The 27,746-nt window shown below is 44.7% G+C and overlaps 1 protein-coding gene across 1 annotated transcript; it reads left to right on the forward strand.

The window, feature by feature from the left end:
• The first annotated feature begins 1,768 nt into the window (after window positions 1-1,768).
• On the forward strand, window positions 1,769-27,618 carry ddx20 (DEAD-box helicase 20). The gene is made up of 11 exons (XM_033042803.1): window positions 1,769-2,021; window positions 3,937-4,031; window positions 6,349-6,517; window positions 9,369-9,483; window positions 15,022-15,164; window positions 19,894-20,032; window positions 20,776-20,834; window positions 22,188-22,270; window positions 24,562-24,667; window positions 25,026-25,127; window positions 26,185-27,618. Exons 1-11 carry the CDS (start codon window positions 1,820-1,822, stop codon window positions 27,543-27,545), a joined length of 2,574 nt encoding a protein of 857 aa, XP_032898694.1. The 5' UTR covers window positions 1,769-1,819; the 3' UTR covers window positions 27,546-27,618.
• Window positions 27,619-27,746: the final 128 nt, after the last annotated feature.

The following is a 27,746-nucleotide window of genomic DNA, read 5'->3' on the forward strand; positions in this document are numbered from 1 at the left end:
CACTCATCACCTCTCATTGACCTCTGACCTGCATTGGAATCGTTGTTCAGCACATGAGAGCACTTGACATGATGAATTGCCTGGAATTCCTCTCTTCTCTAAACAGAAACAGTGGCAAATGTTTTGGTATGTTTAACACCTTGGTTTTTCACATCATTATAAGGCACTGGGCAGACCGCATTTGGAGTATTGTGAGCAGCTTTGGGCCCCATATTTTTGACTGCACGGTGGTGCAGCGGTAGAGTTGCTGCCTCCCAGCGCCAGAGACACGGGTTCAATCCTGACTACAGGTGCTTGTCTGTACGAAATTTGCACGTTCTAAACCGTGAACTGCGTAGGTTTTCTCTGGTGCTCCGGTTTCCTTTCACACTCCAAAGATGTATAGGTTTGTAGGTTAATTGGCTTGGTATAATTGTAAATTGTCCCTCGTGTGTGTAGGATGGTGTTAGTGTATGGCGATCGCTGGTCGGCGTGGACTCAAGCCATCCAGAGTGTACAGATACAGAATAAAGGGTATAACATTTAGTGCAAGATAAAGTCAGATTAAAGGTAGCTCAAAGGTCTCCTATGAAGTAGATGGGAGGTTATGGCCAGGACGGTCTTAACGCATGGGCACGCTAGGCATAGGGGCCCCATGAGCATAGGGGCCCCACGCTAATCTATGTATTGTAGAATGTTATTGTAGAACATGAAAACGGAGAACATCGCAAGTGCATGACGGCATATTTGATTCGGCATAAAGAAGCTGGAAGTGTCGGGGCCCCAGTGCACTGCTTTGCCCATGGGCCTATAATGCTTTTAAGACGGCCCGTGTTTGGGCCACACTGTAGCTGGTGGGACAACTGTTCAATTGCTGGTTAACAGCTGGGAAGAAACTGCCCCTCAATCTGGAGGTGTGCGTTTTCAAACTTCTGTATCAGTTGCTTGATGGGAGAGGGGAGAAGAGGGAAAGAAAAGCAGAGAGCCAGTATTAAACTGGGAGTCTGAGGGCTTTAATTTAGAGCACTGGCAATAAGGTAGATTGTGTAGGAAGGAACTGCAGATGTTAGTTTAAACCGAAGATAGACACAAAATGCTGGAGTAACTCAGCGGGACAGGCTGCATCTCTGGAGAGAAGGAATTGGTGACGTTTCAGGTCGTGACCGATCTTCAGACTGAAGTATGGTCTCGACCTGAAATGTCACCCATTCCTTCTCTCCAGAGATGCTGCCTCACCCGCTGAGTTACTCCAACATTTTCTGTCTACTTTCGATTTAAACCAGCATCTGCAGTTCTTTCTTACACATATATACGATACGATACGATACAATTTATTTGTCATTTGGACCCCTTTATTTATGTGTATATATATATATATATATATATATATATATACCAGTATCTTTGATAATATACACACACAGTTTACAGGGACAGTTTCTTTCCAGCTGCTATCCTATCGAAGCTTCAGAATGGTTCTGAGCTACTATCTATCTCAATGGAGACGCTCGGGCTAACTTTGATCGGACTGCGCTGGACTTTATTTTGCACTAAACGTTATTCATATTATTTCCTTTATCCTGGATCAGCACACCGGTTCCCAGGATGATTGACAGCTGGGGATCACATGGTCCGCAGCCCTGGAGGAGGGGGGGGGGGGCTGGTGACATGGCCACCGCCCGGGGGCGGGATGGTCACGTGGGCCCACGGGCCGAGGGGCGGGTGACATCAGCGCACCCGGGGGGCAGGGTGGTCACGTGGCCCACAACCCGAAGGGCGGGGCTGGTGACGCCAGCGCACCCGAGGGGCGGGGCTGTGGACGGCCGGTCACGTGGGCAAGATGGCGCTGGGCGGGAGCCGGGCCGCTCACTGCATCGACCGGCGGCTCCGCACCGGGGACGTGTTGTTGCCCCAAGACCAGCGCGTCGACTTCGGGGCGCTGCTCCTCAGCCCGCTCGTGCTCCAGGGGCTGAGGGAGGCCGGCTTCGAGCGGCCCTCTCCCATCCAGTTGAAGGCCATCCCGCTCGGGCGCTGCGGCCTCGGTGAGGGAGGGAGGAGGGAGCATGGAGAAAAGAAGGAGGGTCAGGGGGAAAGGGGAGGAAGAGGGAGGGAATAAAGAAGGGGGGAGGGGGGAGCTGATTGGGAACTAGAGGCGGGGAGAGGAAAGTAACCTGAAGGTGAGGGAGGAAAGGTAAGGGGAATGGGAGAGAGGGGGTGGGGTGCGAGGTAATGGGTTGGGGGAGGTGGATGCAGGTAAGGGAGTGGTGGTGGAGGCAAGGGGGTGGGGAGGTAATAAGGTTGGGCAAAGAGGAGTGGGGCAATAAGGGGGTGGGGGGGGGGCAATAAGGGGGTGGGGGGGGGGCAATAAGGGGGTGGGGGGGGCATTAAGGGAGTGGGGGGGCAATAAGGGAGTGGGGCGGTCAAAGGTTGGGGAGAGGTAAGTGGAGAGGGTAGAGGAAAGGGTTGAGGAGAGGGTTGAGGAGGGAAGCAAGGGAGAGTTGCGGATGCGATGGGGCAAGGAGGGAGAAAAGCAAAATTCTCTGAAATATTTCAGGATAATGATGTTGTGCTTCTTTGGCTTCTATAAGTAGCAATGTTACAAAATTTTGAGATTTTAAAAATCAAGTCTGTAATTTATTCCATCAGATAAAGCATAAAAATAAGTTTAATTTGACACCTAATTCACTTTCATATCTCAAGTATTTAAAAAGTTATGGCCATTTTCATACTCGGAAATGAGCATCTTGTTCCCTATTGATTTTCTATGGACATAACAAAAAAGTTGTGATCGTGAACAGTCAAAAGCCCATAACTTTCTTAAAAATTAAGAGAACTGAATGAAATTTTCAGTTATCATAGATTGAACCATTCTGAAACAAATATAAAATAATCTTACTTGGATGACCTGAAATTAAAGCATATAATTAGTTAGTTACCTAATTGTAGCTAATTTCAGACTTCAATTACTAGATCTCAACATCTATCCATTTCTTAATAAATGATTAACATTTTTAAATAGCCTAAATGTCCAAATAATATTCACAAATAATTCACAATAAAACATGATTTTTAAATCTCATTTACATTAATTTATAGGCCAAATGGAAGGAATTCAGTGTTCAATTGCTGTAAATAAATGCCCATTTAAATCAGCTTTCCATTGGGATCCTGTGAACGCGCTGGTTTAGAACGTTCACATTGCGGTAGATTTGTGCCTCAAATGCCCAGAAAAATACTGCGCGATATAATGGGGCCAAAATGAGCTACTCGCAATAGTAAACTTTGTATAACGGGATCTTTAGAAGCCCTTTTTAATGTAAAAATATACAACCTTCCTTCAGTTGTCTGCTTTATGAGACCCTGCGGTTGCTGGCGTTCGCGGGTTTAGAGATTGATTTTTAAACTACTATAACTATTATTCAAGGCCTTTAAACCTAATAATAGCTTTTGCGACGGGGTCTTCCAGCGATTTTTCGTTAATAATTAACTAGGCTGAACATCTTCGATTTGAACAGCCTAGAGAAAATCGCGTTTTAAACCCGCCCCCTCTAAACGGCGCCAAAATCGCGCACACCCTCAGCAGCAGATCTTCAAAGACGCTTCAGGTAGGCTTTGCAACATACCTACTATAAGGAGTAATTAAAAATTAATTGCTCCTCGTGTAGGTGGGTGCTCAAGGTGCTCCTGGATATTACCGGGTTGTGGCGTTTGCCACTAATGGGAGGACTTTTATATTGAGTATTGTAGAGTATTCTGTTAATTGGTTGTTTGTAATTTTTTTTGTGGTTGGCCTGTTACTGATGGGCCATCACCAATATTTAAGTTTAAACAATGTGTTGAATGTGTCATGGCAACACATATACATTGTTGACCATTCTGAATGAATGGTTAGTTTTTTATACTTTGGGGCAATTTTATGCAGGGTGAACTTTTTTATTTGTCTATTGTCTCTTTCAGATCTGATTGTACAAGCTAAGTCTGGGACAGGAAAAACATGCGTATTTTCCACTATTGCACTGGATTCATTAATACTGGAAAATCCAGCGACACAGGTTGGTGTTTGTGTTCCAAGCTGGGCAGTAGGTTAACAAATTTTCACAGAGAATTGTGATAATCAAAGAATGATAGGATTTTACAGTACAGAAGAGAATTATATATATGTAGGCCAAAAACTGAATTATTTTGATTACACCCCCCCCCCCCCCACTGCTCTCTAGAGATAGCATTAGAGGTTATTGCTCTTCAAATGCTCATGGGGAACCTTTTAAGTGTAGTGAGTGTTGCTGCTTTCATAATTTACCTTATAAAATATTAATTCTTGACCCTTGCCCCTCAGGGTGAAAACATTTTTCGCCGTCTGCCATTTGCTTCTCAATCAATTAAATCCAATCACTGCCTTCCAGTTATTGACCTGTCTGTGCACCCTGTAGGCCTCACTATTTTTTTTTTTTTTAAAGAGTACAGAAGGAGAATGTTGTGAATGTATATAATAGATGTCAGTTGATAGTCTATCTCCTGTGATGAAGACTGAGATCAAGAAATGGGAGGGGGGTGTCAGAGATGGTTCAAAATGATGATTCGCAACTTACACAATATACAATACATAATACAATTTATTTCTCACTTGAACCTCATAGAGGCTCAAATGAAATGTTGTTTCTGCAGTCATACACACAAGAAAAAAAGACCCAAGACACAACACAATTTACACAGACATCCATCACAGCGCATCTCCTCCTCGCTGTGATGGAAGGCAAAAACGTATCTCTCCCCTGCACTCCCCATTCCCCATCCGATGTCAGAGTCAAAGCCCCCGGCGGGCGATGGCAATTGTCCCGCGGCCATTAACGCTGTGCCGGTTGATGCAAGGCCGCGCTCCGGGTCTTGTTGTTGGAGCCCCTGGCGGGTGCTAGCAAAGTCCCGCAGCCGTTGAAGCCGCGCCGGGCGATGTCAGGCCCCGCTCCAGGCACTCCTCGACCCCGCGACTCGGGCGGGAGAAGTCGCCGTTGTGGAAGCCCCAAAAAGCGGTCTCCCAGCAGGGACCCGCGGGCTCCCGATATTACTGTCTGCCAGACCTGCGGTAAGCCTCCGAATCTCCGGGGGTCAGGTCACAGCAGCGCGCCACCACCGCTCCTCCCGCTCCGGACTCGGCCAACTCCGTGATGGTGAGTAGCTCCGCAGCTCCGCGACTGGAGCCCCAGGTCGTTCCTGCTGGAGGCCGCTCCACGTTGCAGCCCCAACGACAACGGAGACCCGACAGGGAAAAGGTCGGGTTCTCCGTGCAGGGGAAAGATTTTAAAAGTTTCCCCCCCACCCCTTGCCCCCCCCCCCCCCCCACACACACACACATACCCCATCAAAAAAAAAATAAAAACTACATTAAACTACATTAAAACGGGACAAAAAATAACAAAAAGACAGACGGACTGCAGAGGCCACTGCGACGTGAGTCGCGCCGCCCACGGCTAGTTGCAATCTTGGTGATTTGGTCAAGGTATGCATGTTGTGTTTGAAATAGTTGGGAGTGTCATCCTGAATTCAAAATTGAATCGGTGTATAGTTTTATTCCACCTGAGAGAAGATGGGGGCAATGGGTTTGAGTAAGAAATAACTTCAGATGCTGGTTTAAATCGAAGGTAGAGACAAAATGCTGGAGTAACTCAGTGGGACAGGCAGCATCTCTGAAGCGAAGGAATGGGCGACATTTTGGGTCGACACGAGTCTGAAGAAGGGTCTCGACCCGAAACGCCACCCATTCCTTCTCTCCAGAGATGCTGCCTGTCCCGTGAGTTACTCCAGCATTTTGGGACAATGGGTTTATTAATGTGTCATCTGAGAGGTGGCATATTTGATAATGCAATATGTCTACTTTTAAACAAGGGATAAATTGCTCTGTGGTACATTGAAAAGCTTTGTACATCAGCATTGTAGCACATCAATTTCTTTGACATCCATTGTCTTCAATGGGGTAGTGCTGAATCGTACCAGTACCCTCATGTATGGAAGGACCATGCAGCAGCCTGTGAAGGGGTGAAGTAGCCATTCCTGAGTCTGGCAGTGCATGCTTTCAAGCTTCTGTATTTTCTGCCAGATGTGAATTGGAGAATGAAGAATGACCAGGGCAGGGCAAATTATGTTGGCTGTTTTTCCAAGGCGGAGTGAAGTGTGGATTGTGTCAGTTGCAAGTCTAGTCTGTGTGATGGTCTGAGCTAAATATACAACACCTGATTGGATCTTTGATTTCTATATTTATATTTATTTTCACTTAATTGTCGTTCTAATACGATTAATTATTTTACCCATGATGTGGTTTTATCCATTCACAGTAATTTCATTTCGCCTTTGACTCCCATTTTCTGTCACTTGCAGATCCTTGTTTTGGCTCCGACCAGGGAAATTGCTGTGCAGATCCATTCCGTCATAATAGCTATTGGCATCAAAATGGAGGGCTTAGAATGCCATGTTTTCATTGGAGGGACTCCGCTGAGCCTGGACAAAGTTCGGCTTAGAAAATGTCACATTGCAGTTGGATCTCCAGGTGAGAACAAGTCAATAGGGATGTTTTTGGTGCGGGTAGTGAGCCCTGGAGGCCAAGTTCACACCATGTTTACTATAGTTTAGAGATATAGCGTGGAAGCGTGGAGTCCATGCCGACCAGCGAGCAACCTGTACATTACCACTATCCCATACACCAGGGACAATTTAAAGAAGCCAATTAACCTACAAACCTGTATGTCTTTGGAGTGTGTGAGGAAACTGGAGCACCCAGAGAAAACCCACGGAGTACATATTTTGTACGCAGAACTCTGTTCAGACAGCACCCGTAGCCAGGATCGAACCTGTGTCTCTGGTGCTGTAAGGCAGTAACTCTACTACTGCGCCACAGTGCTGCCCATGTACCGCATTAAAACAGTCAATTTTATTAACTTTTATTTTAAGAAGGAACTGCAGATGCTGGAAACTCGAAGGTAGACAAAAATGCTGGAGAAACAGCAGCATCTATGGAGCGAAGGAAATAGGCAACATTTCGGGCAGAAATCCTTCTTCAGAATTTATGAACTTGTTAGCTAAACATGCTAAACAATTTCTATGCTCGCTTTGACCGTGATAACAAAACCCCAGCCATCAAAATTGCTCCACCCCCAAATGAACAACCCCTCAGTCTCTCCACCTCTGCTGTACAAGATGCACTGAGCAAGGTGAATGAGCGCAAAGCTGCCGGCCCCGATGGCATCCCTGGCCGGGTGCTTAAGGCATGTGCTGGACAACTATCCCAAGTCTTCACCGACATTTTCAATCTGTCACTGGCCCAGGGTGTTGTCCCCACTTGCCTCAAGACATCAACCATCGTGCCAGTGCCCAAACAGTCAGCCACAGGGAGCCTCAACGATTTCCGCCCAGTGGCACTCACCCCTGTCATTGCTAAGTGCTTTGAGCGGCTGATCTTGGCTCACCTCAAAGCCAGCCTCCCCCCCACACTGGACCCCCATCAGTTTGCCTACCGGGCCAACAGGTCTACAGAGGATGCCATAGCGGCGGCCCTACACTCTGCCCTGACCCACCTGGACAACAACAACTCCTACATCAGGTTGCTGTTCATTGATTTCAGCTCCGCTTTCAACACTGTCATCCCCGCCAGCTTGATCACCAAACTCAGCGGGCTTGGCATCTCCACCTCCCTCTGCAACTGGACACTGGATTTCCTCACCAACAGACCACAGTCTGTTAGGGTCAACAACCTCAACTCCACCACTATAACACTGAACACCGGCGTGCCACAGGGCTGTGTGCTCAGCCCTCTCCTCTACTCCCTCTTCACCCACGACTGCATCCCTAAGTACGGATCCAACGCCATCATTAAGTTCGCTGACGACACCACGGTGGTAGGACTGATCAGTGACAACGATGAGTCAGCCTACCGAGAGGAGGTCCAGCACCTGACAACCTGGTGTGCCAATAATAACCTCGTCCTCAACTCCAAGAAGACGAAGGAACTTATTGTCGACTTCAGGAAGGTCAGAGGGGGCAGACATACCCCCATCCACATAAACGGGACTGAGGTGGAGCGCGTCTCCAGCTACAAATTCCTCGGGGTACACATCTCGGAGGATTTGTCCTGGTCCCTCAACACCTCCAAGCTGGTCAAAAAGGCACAGCAACGCCTTTACTTCCTGAGGAGGCTCAAGAAAGCCCACCTGTCCCCCCAGATCCTGACCAACTTCTACAGGTGTACCATCGAGAGCATCCTGACCGCCTGCTTCACGGTATGGTACAGCAGCTGCACTGTTGCGGACAGGAAGGCACTACAACGGGTGGTGAAAACCGCGCAGCACATCATCGGCGCCCCGCTCCCTGCCATGGATGCCCTCCACCGAAAACGGTGTCTGAAACGAGCTGGGAAGATCATTAAAGACCCCTCCCACCCCAATCATGGACTGTTTGCCCTCCTCCCATCAGGGAGGCGGTACAGGAGCCTCAGGTCTCGTACCAGTAGGATGAGGAACAGCTTCTACAATCATACCATCGCATTGCTGAACTCGGAGTCCCGCCGATAGATTCCTCCGGTCCCTCCGTCCCCATTGTTTAATTATTTTGCATTTTCTATTGTTCTGTATCCTCTTTTAAAAAAATTTCTATATTGCACTACTACGGACTGACGCAAAACTGCATTTCGTTGTACCCATACTCAGTATTTGTGCAATGACATTAAAGTTGAATTGAATTGAATTGAATTGTGACAATGAAGAATATTGCCACTCTCTAGTGTTGCCTGTGTACTGATTTGCATACAGTAGAGTGTGATCATTTGTGATATTAAAAAGTCCACCTCTGACAGTACAACACTTACAATGTTTCATGGGTGGTGTCAGCCTGTGAGCACACATAGTCTTGAAGGTAAGAATTGGACTGGCTGATGCATGAGAAACATCATTTGAAGTGATATGACAGGCACGATACCTCTTGGTCTGCATGTTTGAATGCTATGGTATTCGAGGGAGTAACGACAGGAGTGGGTTATTGAGCCCTTTGAAGCTGTTCATCTATTCATTAAGATTACGGCCGCTCTGTTTTCACTTCATTTACTTGCAAGTTTAGTTTTAGTTTAATTTATTGTCACGTGTACAGGGGTACAGTGAAAAGCTTTTGTTGTGTGCCTCAGTTATGAGCAAATTAATGTAATTGACTAAGATAACATTACTAGTCTCTGCTTTTCCAAGGTTAATGATTGAGAAAATAACTACTGCCTTTGGAAGAGGGGGGGCAATAGGTTGTTGGTATTTATAATAAATATTAATGCAAGTGGAAAAACCTTACTTTAACCCCATTGAAGCACCTTCCAGTTGAGAGTAATCCCCATATTTACTGGCAAATTATTTCCCTTAATCCAGGTCGCATTAAGCAACTGATTGAGATCGGCTTTCTGACAACAGCCAGTATACGGCTTTTTGTACTGGATGAAGCGGATAAGTTGCTGGAAGAGGGCAGCTTCCAGGAACAAATCAAGTAAGTAGGCATTTCCACTCTGAGGATTAAAAAATAATCTTTGTGGGACTTGCTTTTGAAGCTAGTGGTTTAAATTTTTTTTTTAAAGCGTTAAAATAAATCTAACAATCATTATGTGGCAGCATTTGATCTGTATCCTTACAGATCGTAGTGCACGACTAATCACTTTTAAACTTGGTGAGGTTCTCTGTCTGCTCTGGTTTCTAGTCACCTACTGTCCTCCGGGTGATTTTTATTTTTATTTTTATTGGCTTGGCATAAATATAAAAATTGTCCCTAGTGTAGGATAGTTTTAATGTGCGGGGATCATTGGGTGGTGCGGACTGGGTGGGCCGAAGGGCCTGTTTCCGCGCTGTATCTCTTAACTAGTCATATAGCGCAGGAACGGATTCTTTGGTCCACGCTGTCCATGCTATCCCCAATATCTATCTATACCAATCGCATTAACCAACACTGGTCTAGCTTTCTATACTGCGGTGATTCAAGTGCACATCGTTGAGAACAATCTTTTCTCTCCACGTAACCTAGCAAATATTTTTATTTCTGGATTCACTTTTGAAAGCTGCAGTTCAATCTATCCAGCAGCCAGATCTGAGCCAGTTATGGTGTAACATTATTTTTCCACCTGCCACCTCTGGGGCTTTTGCCAGTTATCTTAAAGCTGTGCCCTCTGAGGGAAAGACTTATTTCACATGGTTACATACAATGTTAGAATTTGACAGCTACATATTCATGGGCTTTGCTTCAGCCATTGTAAGTCTCTAAAAACTGCTACAGATAAATCATTTTTGCTTATTTTCTCATCGAATCGAATTCTCTCAAACAAGGTATAGACCCGTTAAACTGTACCCCCTCTCCCCCCCCCCCCCCCCCCCTCTGTCTCCCCCCCCCCCCCACCCTAGCCGTTGTACTAGTTTTCTGACAGCCTGTTTTCTGACATCACCTATTCATTGATTCTGCCTGACTCACTGAGTTACTCCAGCTTTTTGTCTTTCTCTAAATTAGTGTTACATTGATCAATTGAATGTAAAGAAATCTGGCAGATTTTAATCCAATAAATCCACGTTGCTTTTTGGATGAGCAACAAATTATTGGTGCTCGCCATATTTAAGACATCATGTCTTGTAAATGGATAGAAAATATGTAATGTACTCCAGTGCTCCATTGATTAAAGTTCTCCAGAATATTCCCAGTTTCTGCTTACAGCATTAGTTTATTGAGCTTGCTACTGTTATCATGTGCTCACACACACACACACACACACACACACACACACACACACACACACACACACACACACACACACACACACACACACTCACACACTCACACACACTCACACTCACACTCTCACACTCTTATTTACACAGGTTGGTGGCTGCTAGACATAATAAGTGAATGTTTGAACAAAACTGTTTAGCTTTCAATAGTGGAGATCCTCTACAAATGAAGCCTGCTGTCCTGTGCATACATGCTTTGGTTTTCTAAAGAGTGACTACTGTTGATGACATTTCTCAAAGCTTCAAACCTGATTAAGTGTTTCTACATAAACTCTCACTGCAGCATTCCTGTGTTTAACTCCTTTTGTCAATCGTCAGATATGCGAGCATGCACCCCGCTGCCGAAACAGCAATTTGTACAGGTGACAAATGGTATTTACTGAGTGGATGTGTGAAGTCTGGCCTTTGCCCCAGGCATTCCTACATGGTGCTTTCCTGATCATCACTGTGTCGCTCCTGGAAACCGCCATGTCAACAAATGTCAGCTGTGTTTCAGAATCGCCAGCCAGAGGCTGACTAAAGGAGCGTGCTGATGGAAGTCTGAGAATAACTTACTTTTCGTTTAGTTTAGAGATACAGCGCGGAAAAAGGCCCTTCAGGCCACCAGCGATCCCCGTACATTAGCACTCTCCACCGTCAAGGGACAATTTACACTTAATACCAAGCCAATTAACCTACAAACCTGTACGTCTTTGGAGTGTGGGAGGAAACCAAAGATCTCGGAGAAAACCCACGTGGTCACGGGAGAATGTACAAACGCCGTACAAACAGCACCCATAGTCTGGATCAAACTCGGGTCTCCGGCTCTGTAAGACAGCAACTCTACCGCTGCGCCACCGTGCTGCCCTTCCTTGAGCGATTGGGTAAAATTGAGTGATTGGTGGGAACAGGTTGGGGAGAGGGCAGAGTGATGTCAGGATAAACTTGACAAAAATACCAGTCACCTTTTGCACTTCTCATTATCTAACCTTTCATCTTGCTCATCATTAAGGCTATGAAGTATGTTCTTGCACACACCCTTCCTTCACCTTGGATTCTAGGTTATCTACAAGTCCGGCACTCGTAATGCCTGGAAGCTTGTGGTGTTTCCACTGCCTATAAACAAGGCCTTCGAAACCAAAGAGAATATGTGGCTCATAGATGGGTGACATTTCGGGTCGCAACCCTTCTTCAGCCTGAAGAAGGGTCTTGACCCCGAACGGTCACCCATCCTTTTTCTCCAGAGGTGCTGCCTGACCCGCTGAGTTACTCCAGCACTTTGTGTCTATCTTTGGTATGGACAAGCATTTGCATTTCCTTCTACAGATTCTTACCTAGCCAAAAAAAATAAGCCTGCATCTACAAAATAAAGGACAACACTGTCACTCCTGCTGATAAAGCAAATATAACTCATATCACTTGGAGTAAAGTGATTCTCCCTCGCGGTAACAGTGGCATGGTTTGTGCTTCAGCTGTACCTTGCCTGCAAAGACCCTTGGGCATTGGGATCATGGGATGATATACCCCAAAAGAATTTAAAGCAAAGCTGTACATAAATAGAGTAATACAGCACGGAAACAACCCTTCAGCCCAACTCGAGGTGTTGCATTTTGGGACATCTAACAAGGGCAGGATCTACACCCTGAATGGTAGGCCTCTGGGGGAGTGTTGCAGAGCAGAGGTATCTAGGGAGTGCAGGTGCATGATTCCTTGAAGGTCGAGTCGCTGGCTGATAAGGTGGTCAAAAAGGCTTTTGGCACATTGGTCAGAGTATTGAATGAATGAATAAGTTTATTGGCCAACGATATTGGCAAGGAATTTGCCTTGCTGCTCCGTTCGCAAAGTGACAACACAACATACAGTAAACCATTAAGAATAAAACAAAACATTAAAACATTAAGAATAAAACATTTTAAAATGCCAGAGCAAAAGGAGGCTACAAACTTTTGGTTATTGAGTAGAACCTACTGCTTGTGGAAAGAAGTTTTTATGTCTGGCTGGCGGCTTTGATGGTATTGGGTATAGAAGTTGGGAGGTCATGTTGCATTTGTATAAGACGTTGGTGAGACCGGATTTAAAATATTGTGTTCAGTTCTGAGCACCATGTTATATGAAATATATTGTCAATCTTGAAAGGGTTCAGAGAAGATTTCTGAGGATGTTGCCAGGACTAGAAGGTCTGAGCAATAGGGAGAGGTTGAGTAGGTTGGGTCTCTATTCCTTGGAGCGCAGGAGGATGAGGGGTGATCTTATAAGGTGTATAAAATCATGAGAGGAATGGATCGGGTAGATGCACAGAATCTCTTGCCCAGAGTCAAGGGGAAAAGATTTAATAGGAATCTGATAGGTAACTTTTTCACACAAAGGGTGGTGGGTGTATGGAACAAGATGCCAGAGGAGGCTGGCAGTATCCCAACATTTAAGAAACAGACAGATACATGGATAGGACAGGTTTGTAGGGATATGCACTAAGTGCAGGCAGGTGGGACTAGTGTAGCTGGGACATTTTGGCCGGTGTGGACAAGTTGGGTTCTTCTTGGTTCTTGGGTCCTCCAAAATATTCGAACTGGAATTTAAACTGGAGGTGGTGAAGGGAGGGATTAAGCCAGAAAGGGTATAAAGAACACACACTATAGAATTTGACATAAAACATAAAACATCCCCACACAGCAGAATCAAAGTTTCCCACTGTGTGGGAAGGCACCAAAGTCAGTCTCTTCCTCCACTGTTCCTCATGGTCAGGGCCTCCCCAAGCCCTCCGCAGTTGCAGCTACGGGCGGCCCGATGTCCAGGACCGCTCGCCGGGGTGACACAAGTCCGACGTCGGGGCTGCGGGACGTCCTCAGCGGCGTGGACACCAGAGTCGGCCCCCTCCTACCGGAGTCGGCAGCTTCCAAAGTCCGCAGGTCGCGCCGGGTGGAGACTGCTGCTGGAGACCCTCTGCAAGGCGCCCTAGGACTCCACGATGTTGTTCAGCGCCGCCCGCGTTGGAAGCTCTCCGCACCAGAGCTCCACGATGTTGGAGCAGCGGCCCAACGCTCCGGAGCTCCAAACGGCGACCCAGGTAGGCATCGCCCGCTCCGCAGTGACTCCAGCGCTGCGCCGCCGCTGTAGCAGCCCTGGTCCGGTTCCTGGTCCCCGGCAGGAAAGGCCGCTCCGATCCAGCTGGTAGGCCGTGAGGTGGGGGGCGAGGACGCGACTCGGAGAAATAGTAGCGTCCCCGCCAGGAAGAGACTGGGAAACGGTTTCCCCCTTACCCTGCCCTGCCCCCCTCACCCACATAGAAAAGTTAAGTCTTCGTCTCCTGTGTCTCTCCCTCCTACTGTGTCCGTCTGTGATTCTCTTCTGTGTCCCTCTCTGCTCCACCCTCCTCCTACTCTTCCCCCCTCACCGTTTTGAAGGGCCTGTTTCTGCACTGTATCACTCTGTGACTCATCCATGCCAACCAAGATGCCCCATCTAAGCCAGTCCCATTTGCCCGCATTTAGACCATATCCCACTAAACCATTCCTATCCATGCACATGTTCAAGTGTCTTTTAAATAGTAAAAACGATCTTAAAAGTAACTAATGCACTTGTCTGATTACCTATAAAAACATGTCCTTGAGATATGAATATCCGTGCAACTTGGCAGCTGGTATTTCAACTTGAGGTGTACTTTTGGTTAGTTTATTTTCACTGCGATATCTCATGATTTAGATTTATACATCAAAATGCCGTTCAATTAAAAGATTGTGTACCAATCTCTTGTTAACGGGAATATGTACCGTGAAATAGAATTTGAACTGCTTCTTGCCCACCCATGCACACTCCTCGAAAATGGCTTATAAAAGTTTATTTTTTAACTTTTCAGTTAAAGTTTTATTTTACTCTAATAACTAAACCTGCTAGAGTTGCAAAACATTCTTCCATTAATGTGTAGGAAGGAACTGCAGTTGCTGATTTACACCAAAGATAGACACAAAATGCTGGAGTAACTCAGCGGGTCAGGAAGCATCTGTGGTGAAAAGGAATATGTGACATTTCAGGTCGAGACCCTTCAGACCGAGAGTTAGGGCAGAGGGAAACTAGAGGTACTTCTAGTTTCCCTCTCCCCTAACTCAGTCTGAAGGAGGGTCTCGACCCAAAATGTTGCCTAATCCTTTTCTCCAGAGATGCTGCCTGACCCGCTGAGTTACTCCAGCATTTTGGCATTCTTCCATTAATCCTGGAGGGAGAGGGGAGTTATAACCGAGCAGCAGACCTGTCCTTGAGGATTTTGTTTTCTGTTTCTGTACAGTTGGATTTATTCCTCGCTGCCAACAAACAAGCAAATGCTGGCATTGTCTGCGACGTACCCAGAATCACTGGCTCAGCACTTAATGCAGTACATGAGGGATCCCAGTTTTGTTCGACTGAATCCTACAGATACAGCTCTGATTGGTGAGTATTCCTTGACGTGTAATGGATTCAGTAGAAAGCTAACAGGTGCGAGGTTTGGAATCTCAAACTTAATACAAGGGAGGATAACTTGTCCCTGTTGTTACAGTTATTTAAGGCATCGCCTCTGATTCTCTCCAGCGCTGTTTTGCAGTCACTTGCCACTGCTGGAATGCAGGGCTTCTGTCTTTCACTTTCTCTAGTTTTAATTAAACTCAACCAGTTTCCTCAATTGCAAGTTCACGCCAGTAAACTTTGGCTACAGAATGCAATGAAGCATTGCACTGTTAGTTAAATTATGCTTCTGGGATGTTGGACCGAAGTGGATGTAGCTTTACCTGACACCTTGCATGCTCATTACTCTTCCTAGTGTTAATTATTGGGGGGGGGGGGGGGGGGGGATTACAAGAATGGTACCCGGAGTGATTGTGATCATTGATGTGTGTATGATGGCACTGGGTCTGCGCTCGCTGGAGTTTAGAAGGATGAGGGGGGGATCTTAATACAACATACCGAATAATGCAAGGCCTTGTATAGAATGATGTGGAGAGGATGTTTCTAGTGGAAGAGGTCATAGCCTCAGGATAAAAGGTTATACCTTTAAAAAGGAGATGAGAATGAATTTCTTTAGTCAAATGGTAGTGAATCTGTGGAATTAATTGCCACAAAAGGCTGTGGAGGCCAAGTCAATGGATATTTTTAAGGCGGAGATGGACAGATTCTTGATTAGTAAGGGCATCAAGTGTTATGGAGTGAAGGCAGGAGAATGGGGTTGAGAGGGCAAGATAAATCAGCGATGATTGAATGGCGGAGCAGACTTGATGGGCTGAATGGCCTAATTCTGCTCACAAAACCTATGAACTTATGGATGCACATTGTTAGACAGCAGAGGTTATTACCCATCTGAAATGTTTATCTGCTCATGTTGTTCACCTTTGGGCCTGTTTCACCAAATTAGTTGATCTGTGATTTAACTCCAGTTATCTGGTTTGGTTTTCTTGTTACTGTGAATGGAGAGCTGTTCATACCTGAGGCAATGGTGTCCAAAGACTTCCATTGGCCTTATGTCAGTCTGTTGTGAGTATTAAATCTGTAAACTAGATTTAAGACTAAACCAGATTATGATTGCGTGCTTGAAGGCCTCTATATGGATCCTTTGTGGTTGAGGGATGGGGTGGTGACTTTTAATTCCCATGCCTGAAATTGCTGATACTTGTCTGCTTCAATATAATCACTGAGTCAGCAGAAAATAAACCTTTTCATTGCATTCTCACTTTGCTAGTGACATTTTGTTCCATAACAAATTATTTCGTACGCGTGGTCAATGCATCAACTTTGGTAGACAGAGCTGGCTTACCACAAAAGGAATGCAAGGTTAATTCCCATTTTTGTTTCCCTTGTGATGGAATGCAGGCAGTGATATGGAGCAAACTCCCACCTCTGTTCTGATTAATGCCATGAGATTGTAAACGGCAACTTCAGCAGATAAGGAGGACATGTCTTTAATGTCTCCTTTATGAGTGCAGTTATCAGTTGGACACCACACCACAGTTTCAGCCCACTTGGAAGTTATGGGAAACATTTCCATTTTCCATTTTCATAAGTGTTGGCCTTTCTCTTTTGGCTCTTGTGTCTTGTCGTCTATTTTGGGTAAGGTTTCTGAAATCTATATGAGAGCAACGGGTGAAACCCCTTCAGTTTTTATGGAGGGGAAGAAGGAGTTCAAGTTCAAGTGAGTTCAAGTGAGTTTATTGTCATGTGTCCCTGTATAGGACAATGAAATTCTTGCTTTGCTTAAGCACACAGAACATAGTAGGCATTTACTATAAAACAGATAAGTGTGTCCATATACCATAATATAAATATATACACACATGAATAAATAAACTGATAAAGTGCAAATAACAGAAATGGGTTCATAATAATCAGAGTTTTGTCCGAGCCAGGTTTAATAGCCTGATGGTTGTGGGGAAGTAGCTATTCCTGAACCTGGATGTTGCAGTCTTCAGGCTCCTGTACCTTCTACCTGAAGGTAGCAGGGAGATGAGTGTGTAGCCAGGATGGTGTGGGTCTTTGATGATACTGCCAGCCTTTTTGAGGCAGCGACTGCGATAAATCCCCTCGATGGAAGGAAGGTCAGAGCCGATGATGGACTGGGCAGTGTTTACTACTTTTTGTAGTCTTTTCCTCTCCAGGGCGTTCAAATTGCTGAACCAAGCCACGATGCAACTGGTCAGCATGCTCTCTACTGTGCACCTGTATACGTTAGAGAGAGTCTTCCTTGACAAACCGACTCTCCGTAATCTTCTCAGGAAGTAGAGGCGCTGATGAGCTTTCTTGATAATTGCATTAGTGTTCTCGGACCAGGAAAGATCTTCAGAGATGTGCACGCCCAGGAATTTGAAGCTCTTGACCCTTTCAACCATCGACCCGTTTATATAAATGGGGCTGTGGGTTCCCCTCCTACTCCTTCGAAAGTCCACAATTAGTTCCTTGGTTTTGCTGGTGTTGTGGGCCAGGTTATTGCGCTGGCACCATATGGACTGTTGCTCGATCTCTTCTATACTCTGACTCATCCCCATCTGTGATACGTCGTCGTCAGCGAACTTGATGATGGAGTTCACACTGTGACTGTCTACGCAGTCATGAGTATAGAGTGAGTACAGCAGGGGGCTGAGCACGCAGCCTTGAGGTGCTCCTGTGCTGATTGTTATCGAGGCTGACACATTTCCACCAATACGAACAGACTGTGGTCTGTGAATGAGGAAGTCGAGGATCCAATTGCAGAGGGATGCGCAGAGATCCATCTAGGAAACTAGATGGAGAAAGATAAGAGCTTTTTCCTTAACAACCCTCACTTGAGATGAGTAATGATTAAATTAGTGAGTCATGCGGTTTTTGTCTTTTCCAGTTGTATGACAAGATCCTATAGATTCCTATAGCTCTTATCTGTTTGGTGTTGGTTTATTATTATCATGCATATCATGATATAATGAAAAGCTTTGCGTGCTTTATAATCCAATCATACAATACATGAGTACAATCAACTCGTACACAGATACAGCAAAACACAGAACAAGAATGCAGAATATAGTGTTGCAGATTTAGATTATGACAGTTACAGAGAAAAGGTGCAGGGAATAGTGGGGAAGAAGCTGTTAATACATGCTTTCAAGCTTTTATATCCTGCTCAATGGGAGAAGAGGGAATGACCAGGGTGAAAAAGGGCCTTGACTATGTTAGCTGCTTTGAAGCAATGTAGATAGATTTGATGGTGGGGAGACTGGTCTGTGTGATCAACTGAGTTATATACACACCTCTGCAGTTTCTTGTGGTCTTGGACAGAGCTGCATCCTGATACGTTGGTCAGAGTTGTTTGAGAATTATTATAGATGACGTTTCGTCGCCGTTCCTCACTGATTGTGGTCAATTGCCCAGGAGGTCGAGGGTCTGGCTGCAGAGAGGCGTGCCGAGTTCTTGGACCAGAAGTTTGGAGATGAGCTTGGATGGTATTGTAGTGTTGAAATCAGAGCAATAGTCAATAGACAGGATTCTGACTTAGGTGTCTTTGATGTCTAGACGTTCCACGGGTAAGTGTGCAGCTAGGGAGATGGCGTCTGCCATGGATCTGTTGTGACGCTTGACAGACTGCAGTGGATTAATACTATCTGGGTGGCTTGAGTCGATGTGCATCTTGACCACATTTCTCAAAGTACTCATGATGGTGGATGTAGGAATTGCTGGACGGTAGTTGTTAAGGCATGGTACCTAGCTTTTCCTTGGCACTGGGGTGGCGGTGGTCGTCTTCAATGGTTCTTTTATTGTCACATGCACCAAAGGTACAGTGAAATACCTTTTATTTTGTATATGGATCAGTGCTAATATTGCCGTACATAAAGATAATCCCTGTTTAAGTACCCCATCCATGGAAACAGCCCACTGGGTCCATATGCAATAGTTGCCAGATTTTGGCGCCATTTTACACAGTCCAAGCTGCTTACGGTTGTATGGCTAGGTTGGCCTCCAAGAATGGAGTGGGGAGAGGTTTAAGATCGTTTGACTTGATTGCTGTTTTCCTATCGTCCTGGTGATAATTTACATGGTTCACCACAGCTGTCAATAGTTAATTCACTGAACTGCTGTATTGGAATTTAGATTCTGGGTGGCAGGGTATTTGCCAAAGGCTGCATGCTGCAAGATACCAAAGACTGAAATATTGATTCATCATTTGTTTCTGCAAGTGCTAATGAGCTGACACCCTGCTGTGTTTTTGTTTAATTAAATGCCATTTATTGTATTATTCCAGTCACAGAGGTTAAGAGTGATACCGACATTTGACATGGTGTTAGAGCAGTAACTTTAAACATCTGGCGGTTCTTTTGTATTTCAATCTGTCACAGAGGAGCATATTGGTTGAAAATTACTTCTGTACTGATTTATTTTTGTATTGTTTCTAGCTGAACTTACAACTTTTTCATTCTCAAACTGTTTAGCCCGTCCAGGGTTGGGTTTTGACTGAATAAAGCATTTATAGCTCCTTAACTCTAGGGTCAGTGCTGGTGCTTAGAAATAAATCTAAATAATTACTGTAGTCCATTGCTTATGATTCAAGCCTGTTTATTAAGTCAAACCTTTATTTTCATGTAGTGTTTTGTTAATGTCCTTGATGTTATAACTTGTTTGGGACCACACTGAAGCAAGGCAATATTTTGTTAATATTTTTATACAACAGGGCTGAAGCAGTTTTATAAGGTTGTAAATTTCTACCCACTTCCACACAAGATATTTGAGGAGAAAGTGCAGCATTTACTGGAACTGTTCAGCAAAATCCCCTTCAATCAGGCCCTGGTCTTTTCAAATCTCCACAGTAGGTAAGTGGATGTGTTGGCTCTTCATCTGTGTGTGGTACGATCATGGCATATTCACAGATGGCCTTTCTCGTGTTATATGTCCTTGCTCTCTGAGCCCTGTGATTTAATCCTATTCCCCAATACTACTGCAATACTTCATTATCTAAGTATTGCAGGCGCACCATCGATTTTCCAGCACCCTTGGTTCCAGAGCCTTTCTGGATTATTCGTTTTGTAGGACTAATAGAGGTCATGGCCTCGAAGAGGAGTACAAAGGTCAGCCTCGGCCATCGCGGATCCGAGATAACGGCGCGTCAAAGTCGGCCTCGGATGTTGGCTGTGGGAGTGGATCAGCTGGCACAAGCCGAGCCGGAGTCTACTCCAGACCATTAGTTGCTGGAAAATCCATGGTGGACTTGTATATCAACCTCTTTTGAAAGCTAATTCTTCTGTAGGTGAAGAGGATTTAGTGGGAGCTATATTTGAAAGGGAACATCCGTGACTTTTACGGGTCTGTTCATGTTACACAGTATTTACCCACAAAGTCATGTCATTACCATTAAAAATCATATTCCACCCTGTTGCCTTTATGATATTGTCTGTTAATAAAATATTTTATTTTTAATGTAATTGACAGTGTTCTTTTGGTTTTTGTTGTTCTTTTTGTAGCAAAGCTGTACTCTTCGTCTGATGAGCTTTTCAACAACTTGTGTGCTTTTGTTCAGAAATTACTGAGATATTTTTTGACTTTTGTGTTGGAATAGAGCTCAGCGTCTTGCGGACATTCTCACCTCAAGAGGACTTCCTGCTGCCTGTATTTCAGGTGGGTGATCTGGTAGAGATATATAATTGATTGTTCCAAAGCTCAAGTCAACAGTGTTTTATTGTCATATGTCCCAGATAGAACAATGAAATTCTTACTTGCAACCGCACAACAGAATATGTAAACATTCTACACTGTTAACAATATAATAAAATAAACAAGAAAATATAAACATCTACACACATATATGCACATGTAAATGCGAAAAACAATAATGGTGCAAAATGACAAAACTAATGCACCCAAGTCTAAGTAGTTCAGAGCTTATTTGGAGGTTGCTTAATAGCCTGATAGCTGCAGGGAAGAAGCTGTTCCTAAACCTGGATGTTAGTTTTCAGGCTTCTGCACCACCTTCCCGATGGCAGGGGTGAAATGAGTGTGTGGCCAGGGTGGTGTGGGTCTCTGATGTGATTTGCCGATTTTCAAATGAGACGAGTCAAAATCCAAAGACACTTGAATATTTTCCTCTTGAAGTTGCTGACATTTTGGAGTTTTCCGGTTCTGTGGAAATGTACTTTCATTTTGTATGAAGGCAGGATGAGAGTTTGTTAGAGCCGTCATGATCCGATCGAGAAAATCGTAGTTCAAATCAGATTGGGTCCTTCCCCAGTGCCCATATATATTTCAGCAGGGAGTTAACCGGGCAGTATCCAATATGGGATATTCCTCCTTGATCACACAAACCAACCTTCCTTCCGTTGACTCAATTTATGCCTCACGCTGCCTTGGCAAGGCCAGCAACATAATCAAGGACAAGTCGCACTCTAGCCACTATCACTTTTTCCCTCTCCCATCAGGCAAAAGGTATAGAAATGTGAAAACACACCTCCAGATTCAGGGACTGTTTCTTCCCAGCTGTTATCAGGCAACTGATTCATCCTACCACAACCAGAGAGCAGTCTTGAACTACTATCTACCATATGGGTGACCCTCAGACTATCTTTGATCGGACTTTACTGGCTTTACCTGGCACTGAGCATTATTCCCTTATCATGTATCTATACACTGTAAATGGCTCGATTGTAATCGTGTGTTATCCTTCCGCCGACTGGTTAGCACTCATCAAATGTTTTTCACTGTACCTTGGTACACGTGACAATAAACTAAACTAAAGATATTGAAGCGAGATGTAAGCCTCTCTGTGCTGTCCACATTGTTGATTCTTTGCATGGGTGAGTGGGACTATCAAATTTGAGTCCAGCTGTTTCACACTCGGATATTTATTGGGAAGACTTAATGAGAGCACAGTTTAATTGTAATGCTGTTAAACATATTGATCCAGACTGCTGCTACTCACAGCTCGCAATGTGTTGCTATCTGCATTCATCCGTCTTTCATTTTGCTTTCATTCAGGCAGCATGAACCAGAACCAACGGCTTGAAGCCATGTCGAAACTAAAACAGTTCAAATGTCGGGTTCTCATCTCCACTGACTTGGTGAGTTTTATGGATTGATTGCAAAGCTAAGATTGTACAGCAGGGAGTGCCCTGCTTCCAATGACTGAATCTTCCTGAAGTACTGTCATGGGTTATGGGGACAAGGCAGGGGAGGGGGGTGAGAGGGAAAGATAGATCAGCTATGGGTGAATGGCGGAGTAGACTTGATGAGCCGAATGGCCTAATTCTGGTCCTATAATTAATGACCTAACCTCATTAAAAAGGATTTAGATTAATTTAGCAGATTAAGCTGTGAGCGGTGTACCTGTGGTCTGCTTGGTATATTGCTTTTTACACTTTGTTACGATCCCAAGGCAATGGGGAGTTGGATTGAATGGGAGTGAACAAGTTATGTTTCTTTATGGAAAATGGAGCGTGAATACAAAGTAAAAACGAGTGCCAATTTCTCACGAGTATAGGTGTGATTAAGATTAAACCCGTTTGGCTTTGTCTTTGTGCAAATACATATTCTGAATCAGCTGTTCACGTGCGTCACATTGTCATTCTTTACACTTTCCTCTTTCCTCTTTGGGTGTCAATTGATCGAGACTCTGCAGATGGGTCTCGACCCAAAACCTCACCCTTTCCTTCCCTCCAGAGATGCTGCCTGTCCCGCTGAGTTACTCCAGCTTTGTGTGTCTAAAATATGTAAGCATATATTAAACAATATAATATATTGTGTCTAAAATATGTAAGCATATATTAAACAATATAATATAATATAATATATTACAATATAAAACAATATAATAAACGAGGTTGTGTTCGGCTGTGGGGGACTGGCTCGGCGGCTCCCCCTGCAGGCCGCTGCGCTCTGGGAGCTTGAAACTAATACTAATGATTAGGACTGCAGATAGACATATTTCACTTGGGCAGCTTACAGCGCAGTGGTATGAATATTGATTTATTTAACTTTAAGTAACGGCAGCATTCCCTCTCACCATCACTCGCCCACCCAAGTCACACCAGCTTCCCATTTTCACAAAACAAACAGCTAACAATGGCCTGTTTCCTTTATCATCGCTACTTTTTTTGCATATCTTTCATTCATTGTTCTGTATCTCTTGTTTCCCTTTCCCATGCCTTTCAGTCTGAAGACGGGTCTGGACTCGAAATGTCGCCCATTCCTTCTCTCCAGATATGCTGCCTGTCCCGCTGAGTTACTCCAGCTTTGTGTGTCTATCTTCGGTTTAAACTAACATCTGCAGTTTCTTCCTACATTAATGATTATTAACCTGCCAGTGTTTGGGCCCAAGACTGAGCTTTACTTTGAATGTGAATTTAGCATTTGAACTGCAGAGTGCAAGCTGACGTTTGTCATTGGGCACTGGTTACACAGCTCATGGACATCCTCTAGTGGTGGCTAGTGGTTACTTTATTTATTGCACTCAAATGTATTCGGTGAAGCGCTCTCTGATTTCCTTTGGTTGAACCAGGTTGTGGATGTGGGGAGTAGGATATTTCAAAGAAGTGCTCCAAGCAGAATCAATTTTTGATATTTTGGGTATAGGCGGCTTCAAAAGGTTTTAACGGTTCTGACCTGAAATTTGCTGATCCACGCCCTCCAGCGATGTTGCCTGACCCGCTGACCTACTCCAGCAGTTTGTGTTTTACTTAAATAAAGTTGTCCATTTTCAGAAGAGTGACCAGGGCTTATTGTTCTCCTTACATTCCTGGATGCATGTTGTTATCAAAATGACCACTAGTGCACCACAGCAGCAGTGTATATTATCCAAGTACAAGCACTGCAGTGACTTATTCAGGACTCTGATACCACCCATTGGCAACCTTCAAGACCAGTGGCACCTGCTAGATGCCCATCGTTATTGCTTGGATGTGTGTTCACAATGTTGTTGGGTCAAAATCTGGGAAGTTCTTACCCAATAATACTCCTTGAACTGAGTATCTTTACATTATGGACTCCAGAGGTTTATGCGCAGAAGAAACAAAAACATGAATCTACTTCACTACCTGAATCTACTCCACCATTCAGCAGAGTCGTGGCAGATTTCAAAGTTCACTCTCCCACTTCACCCTGATGTCTGGATTTTCTTCATGATCCATCGATCTGCCTTTAAAATATTCAGTGATTGAACTACAACAGCACATTTTCAGAAGATGGCAGCTTTGTGAAGGCAGTTTGGTATAGATGATAAAGGTCGGTCAACACATGAATGAATGCTGAATGTCTTGCTGAGTATTGTTTATCAATTTTCTAGAACCAAGTAGATTTTGCTTCCATGTTAATATTTTGTTCCCATGTTAAGATTTTGTTAATGTGGCTTTTTCAGACCTCCCGAGGAATTGATGCCGAAAAAGTGAATTTAGTTGTTAACCTTGATATTCCTCAAGACTGGGAGACATATATGCATCGCATTGGAAGAGCCGGCCGTTTTGGTATGAATTACTTTACATTAACAACACACAAACTAATTATTTGCCCAGTTGGCTTATGCTCTTGTTTTAATGCAAAAAGGGAATTGTCTCTCTGCCTTCCACCAATGTCTGCTCTCCCCCTCCCCCTCCCCCCTAAATTGACCCTCTTGTGCAGGGAGTGGGTGGGAAAGTGGGATAACACTCGTATGAACGGATGGTTGATGTGGACTCGACAGGCCAAAGGGCCTGTTTCCATGTTGTAACTAAACTAAACTAAAATTATTTGGTGAATTTGCATTTTTTGGAATTAAGTTGGTGTAATGGATGCTTTGAATAGAGGAGAAACCTTTAGTAATTTAATTTTTTGCTGTTCTTTCAGGCACTCGGGGTATATCTGTGACGTACTGTTGCCGTGGTGAAGAGGAGAATGAATTGGGATTGATAGCACAGCGTTGTAATCTTCAGCTTCTATCCCTTCCCGGTAGGTGAAAGCTCAGTTACGTTGCCTATATTATCTGTTAAATTATTTTTGGCTATACTCAGCTTGGAATGTGCTTGCTTCGCCTTAATATTAGCAGTCGAGTATTTTTGATTAAGTATCTGATCAAAGTTGCATGAAATAAAATATTGTACATCACATATTAATATTCTAGACATAAGCCGTTATATTGATAAACTGAATGTCATCTTAACCTTTTGAATACCAATATTTTACTCTGCAATTCTACATTTTAAGGCTAAACAGTATTGATGTCAAAGACAGTAAACCCTCGTTATAACGGACAAAGGGATGGGGAATGGTGTTTGTTATTACTGATTGTATACTATAATTGAGGAAAGGGTTTTCTCCCCATTTATGTTACTGCCTGGGAACCGGGTAAGAATCCTGGAGCCCAGTCACAGCCCAATGGGACCTCCCTCACCGCACAAAGAGCAGTGGCCTGAGAAGGCCACGCGGCATCACCAGTGCAGCCTGATAACAGTAACAACCACTGCCCCTGCTGCTGATTCCCACGTTCGGTGATTGAGACCATAATGGGAGGTTTGGGGCGTTGGTGTGGCAGGATAAGGGCGCCCTGTCCCGTTTTCTGTGAGACTCCCTCAACTAGCCGCCCACTCTTGGGGTGGGAGATTGCAACTTTCAATCTCCCGGTGATAAAATTGGGATAATAATAAACTAAAATGCTACGACTTGTGTAAGTAGAGGCTTGATTCCCATGTTAACTCACTTCCACCAGTTCCTGGGTTGAAGATATCAACCAGTATACATGTTGCTGATTTTCAAAGTGCTAGTCATACAGTGTGGAAATGGGCCTTTCGGCCCAACTTGCCCATGCCGGCCAACTTGCCCCATCTACACTAGTCTATGATTTTCAGTAGAACTTTTCTTTTTGGTAGTGGCCTTTGTGGAATGCATTGGATTCCAGTTTCTGTCCAATCTGCTCTCCATCAAATGGCTTCAAGAATTAAGCTGTAGGTCTATGAATAGGCATGGGCATTGAAAGACTTTAATATATATATATTTTTTTTTTGCACAGATCCGATCCCATCTGGATTACTGGAAGAGCCAGTTGACTGGGACATGAATGTTATTAAGATGCAAGAGGCTGAGGATCCATCCCTTGCAACTGCCACGCCACCTCTTGAAGTTGACTTTTCAGCCACTGCAAAGCAGCAGTCCCCAGACTCCGAGCTATTATCCCTCTCCACAATTGAACCTGCTGGAAAGAAGTTCGCAAATCGAAAGGTTCAGAAGTCGAGGAAGGTGCCAACTGCAAAAGAAGGTCAGGATCTGCTCGGGGGAGATGCTGGAAGGACAACGGAGATCAGTGGTGGCTACGTGCCTGACAAGGACATCAAAATGAAAGTGCAGTCAAATCTCTCCGGCGCTCTGTCCCTCGAGGGGTGTCAGCCAGTAATTATAGAGCCCGCCATCACACTTCAAGAGAAGAAGGCATTGCAGGAATCCCTTCCCAAAATCTCACCGTTGACATTGTTTAAGAAAAGGCTGAAACGTGAGAAGAGGTTGCTGAATTTCTTGGAAATCGTGAAGGATTATGAGAGCTTTCTCACGGAGCGGAACGAGAAGCCGGTGGAAATAGTCAGGCAGTGGAAGAGTTTCTTGAAGGAGAGGTCACTGGATGAAAGCGAAGATGCGGAAACCACGGAGCTGGTGTATGTGGAACAGATGAGCAGGGAGGAAAACAGCAAACTATTTTTGAGTAAAAGGGACATGGTACGTTTGCATACCTCTCAAAGATGCACAGAACCACCTGGGTCTGATAACCAAGACCTGAGTGATTCTAATTCCAGCACTAGCTCATACACGAGAAGCAGGACCAGCAGTAGAGAATCATCCACGGAGGCTGAGATGCCGATGATTGCACAAGTCTCTAAAGAAGACCAACTGAAGCAAGACCAGAGCCCAGTGACATTGGACACTCTCCACCCCAACCAGAAGAGCTTTCCAACTATCCAATCTCTTGGTGGGCTGCTGGGTAGTGCCCATTCTGATTCTTTTTCCAATGAATCTTCCACGAGGCCACTTGAAAGTGATAAAGGGTTAGGGCACAAAAACCCCTCCCGGAGAGGCAGGTCTCCTCAGTGTGATGTGAAGAGATTGAAAGGCAGTCCTAAGTTTGGATCAGCTAGGACAGCCAAAGTGCCTCATGTCATGGAAGCGAATGCCAAGGATGCAACATTCCCTCAGAGTGAAAGTTCACACTTACCCGCTGACCCTGAAAATGCAGGCGATTACTGGAAGTCTTATTATCATGCCTGGCGGAGTTACTATGCGGCCATCGGCTACCCTTACTATGGAAGCTCGGAGAGAAATTCAGATTGGTTGAAATCTTACCAGATGAACTCTGTGTATCTTAAGGAGCTGTTCAAACCATAACTATCCAGCTTGGTTTGCAAAACTTTTGTACTAAAGCTATGTTGCCCCAATAAAGGTTTTGTCATTGTATGAACGTTGACTTCTCTAATTTGAATAACTCCTGTCTTCCCTCTTTCTCGCTCCCTTGTCTTCCCACCAGTTCCACTGTCCGCATCTTGTATCCACCTCGTTGACACATCTTCCCAGCCAGCAATGGGGTAT

Source organism: Amblyraja radiata, chromosome 24 (genome assembly GCF_010909765.2).
Source record: "Amblyraja radiata isolate CabotCenter1 chromosome 24, sAmbRad1.1.pri, whole genome shotgun sequence".
In the NCBI taxonomy this organism is placed as follows: domain Eukaryota; kingdom Metazoa; phylum Chordata; class Chondrichthyes; order Rajiformes; family Rajidae; genus Amblyraja; species Amblyraja radiata.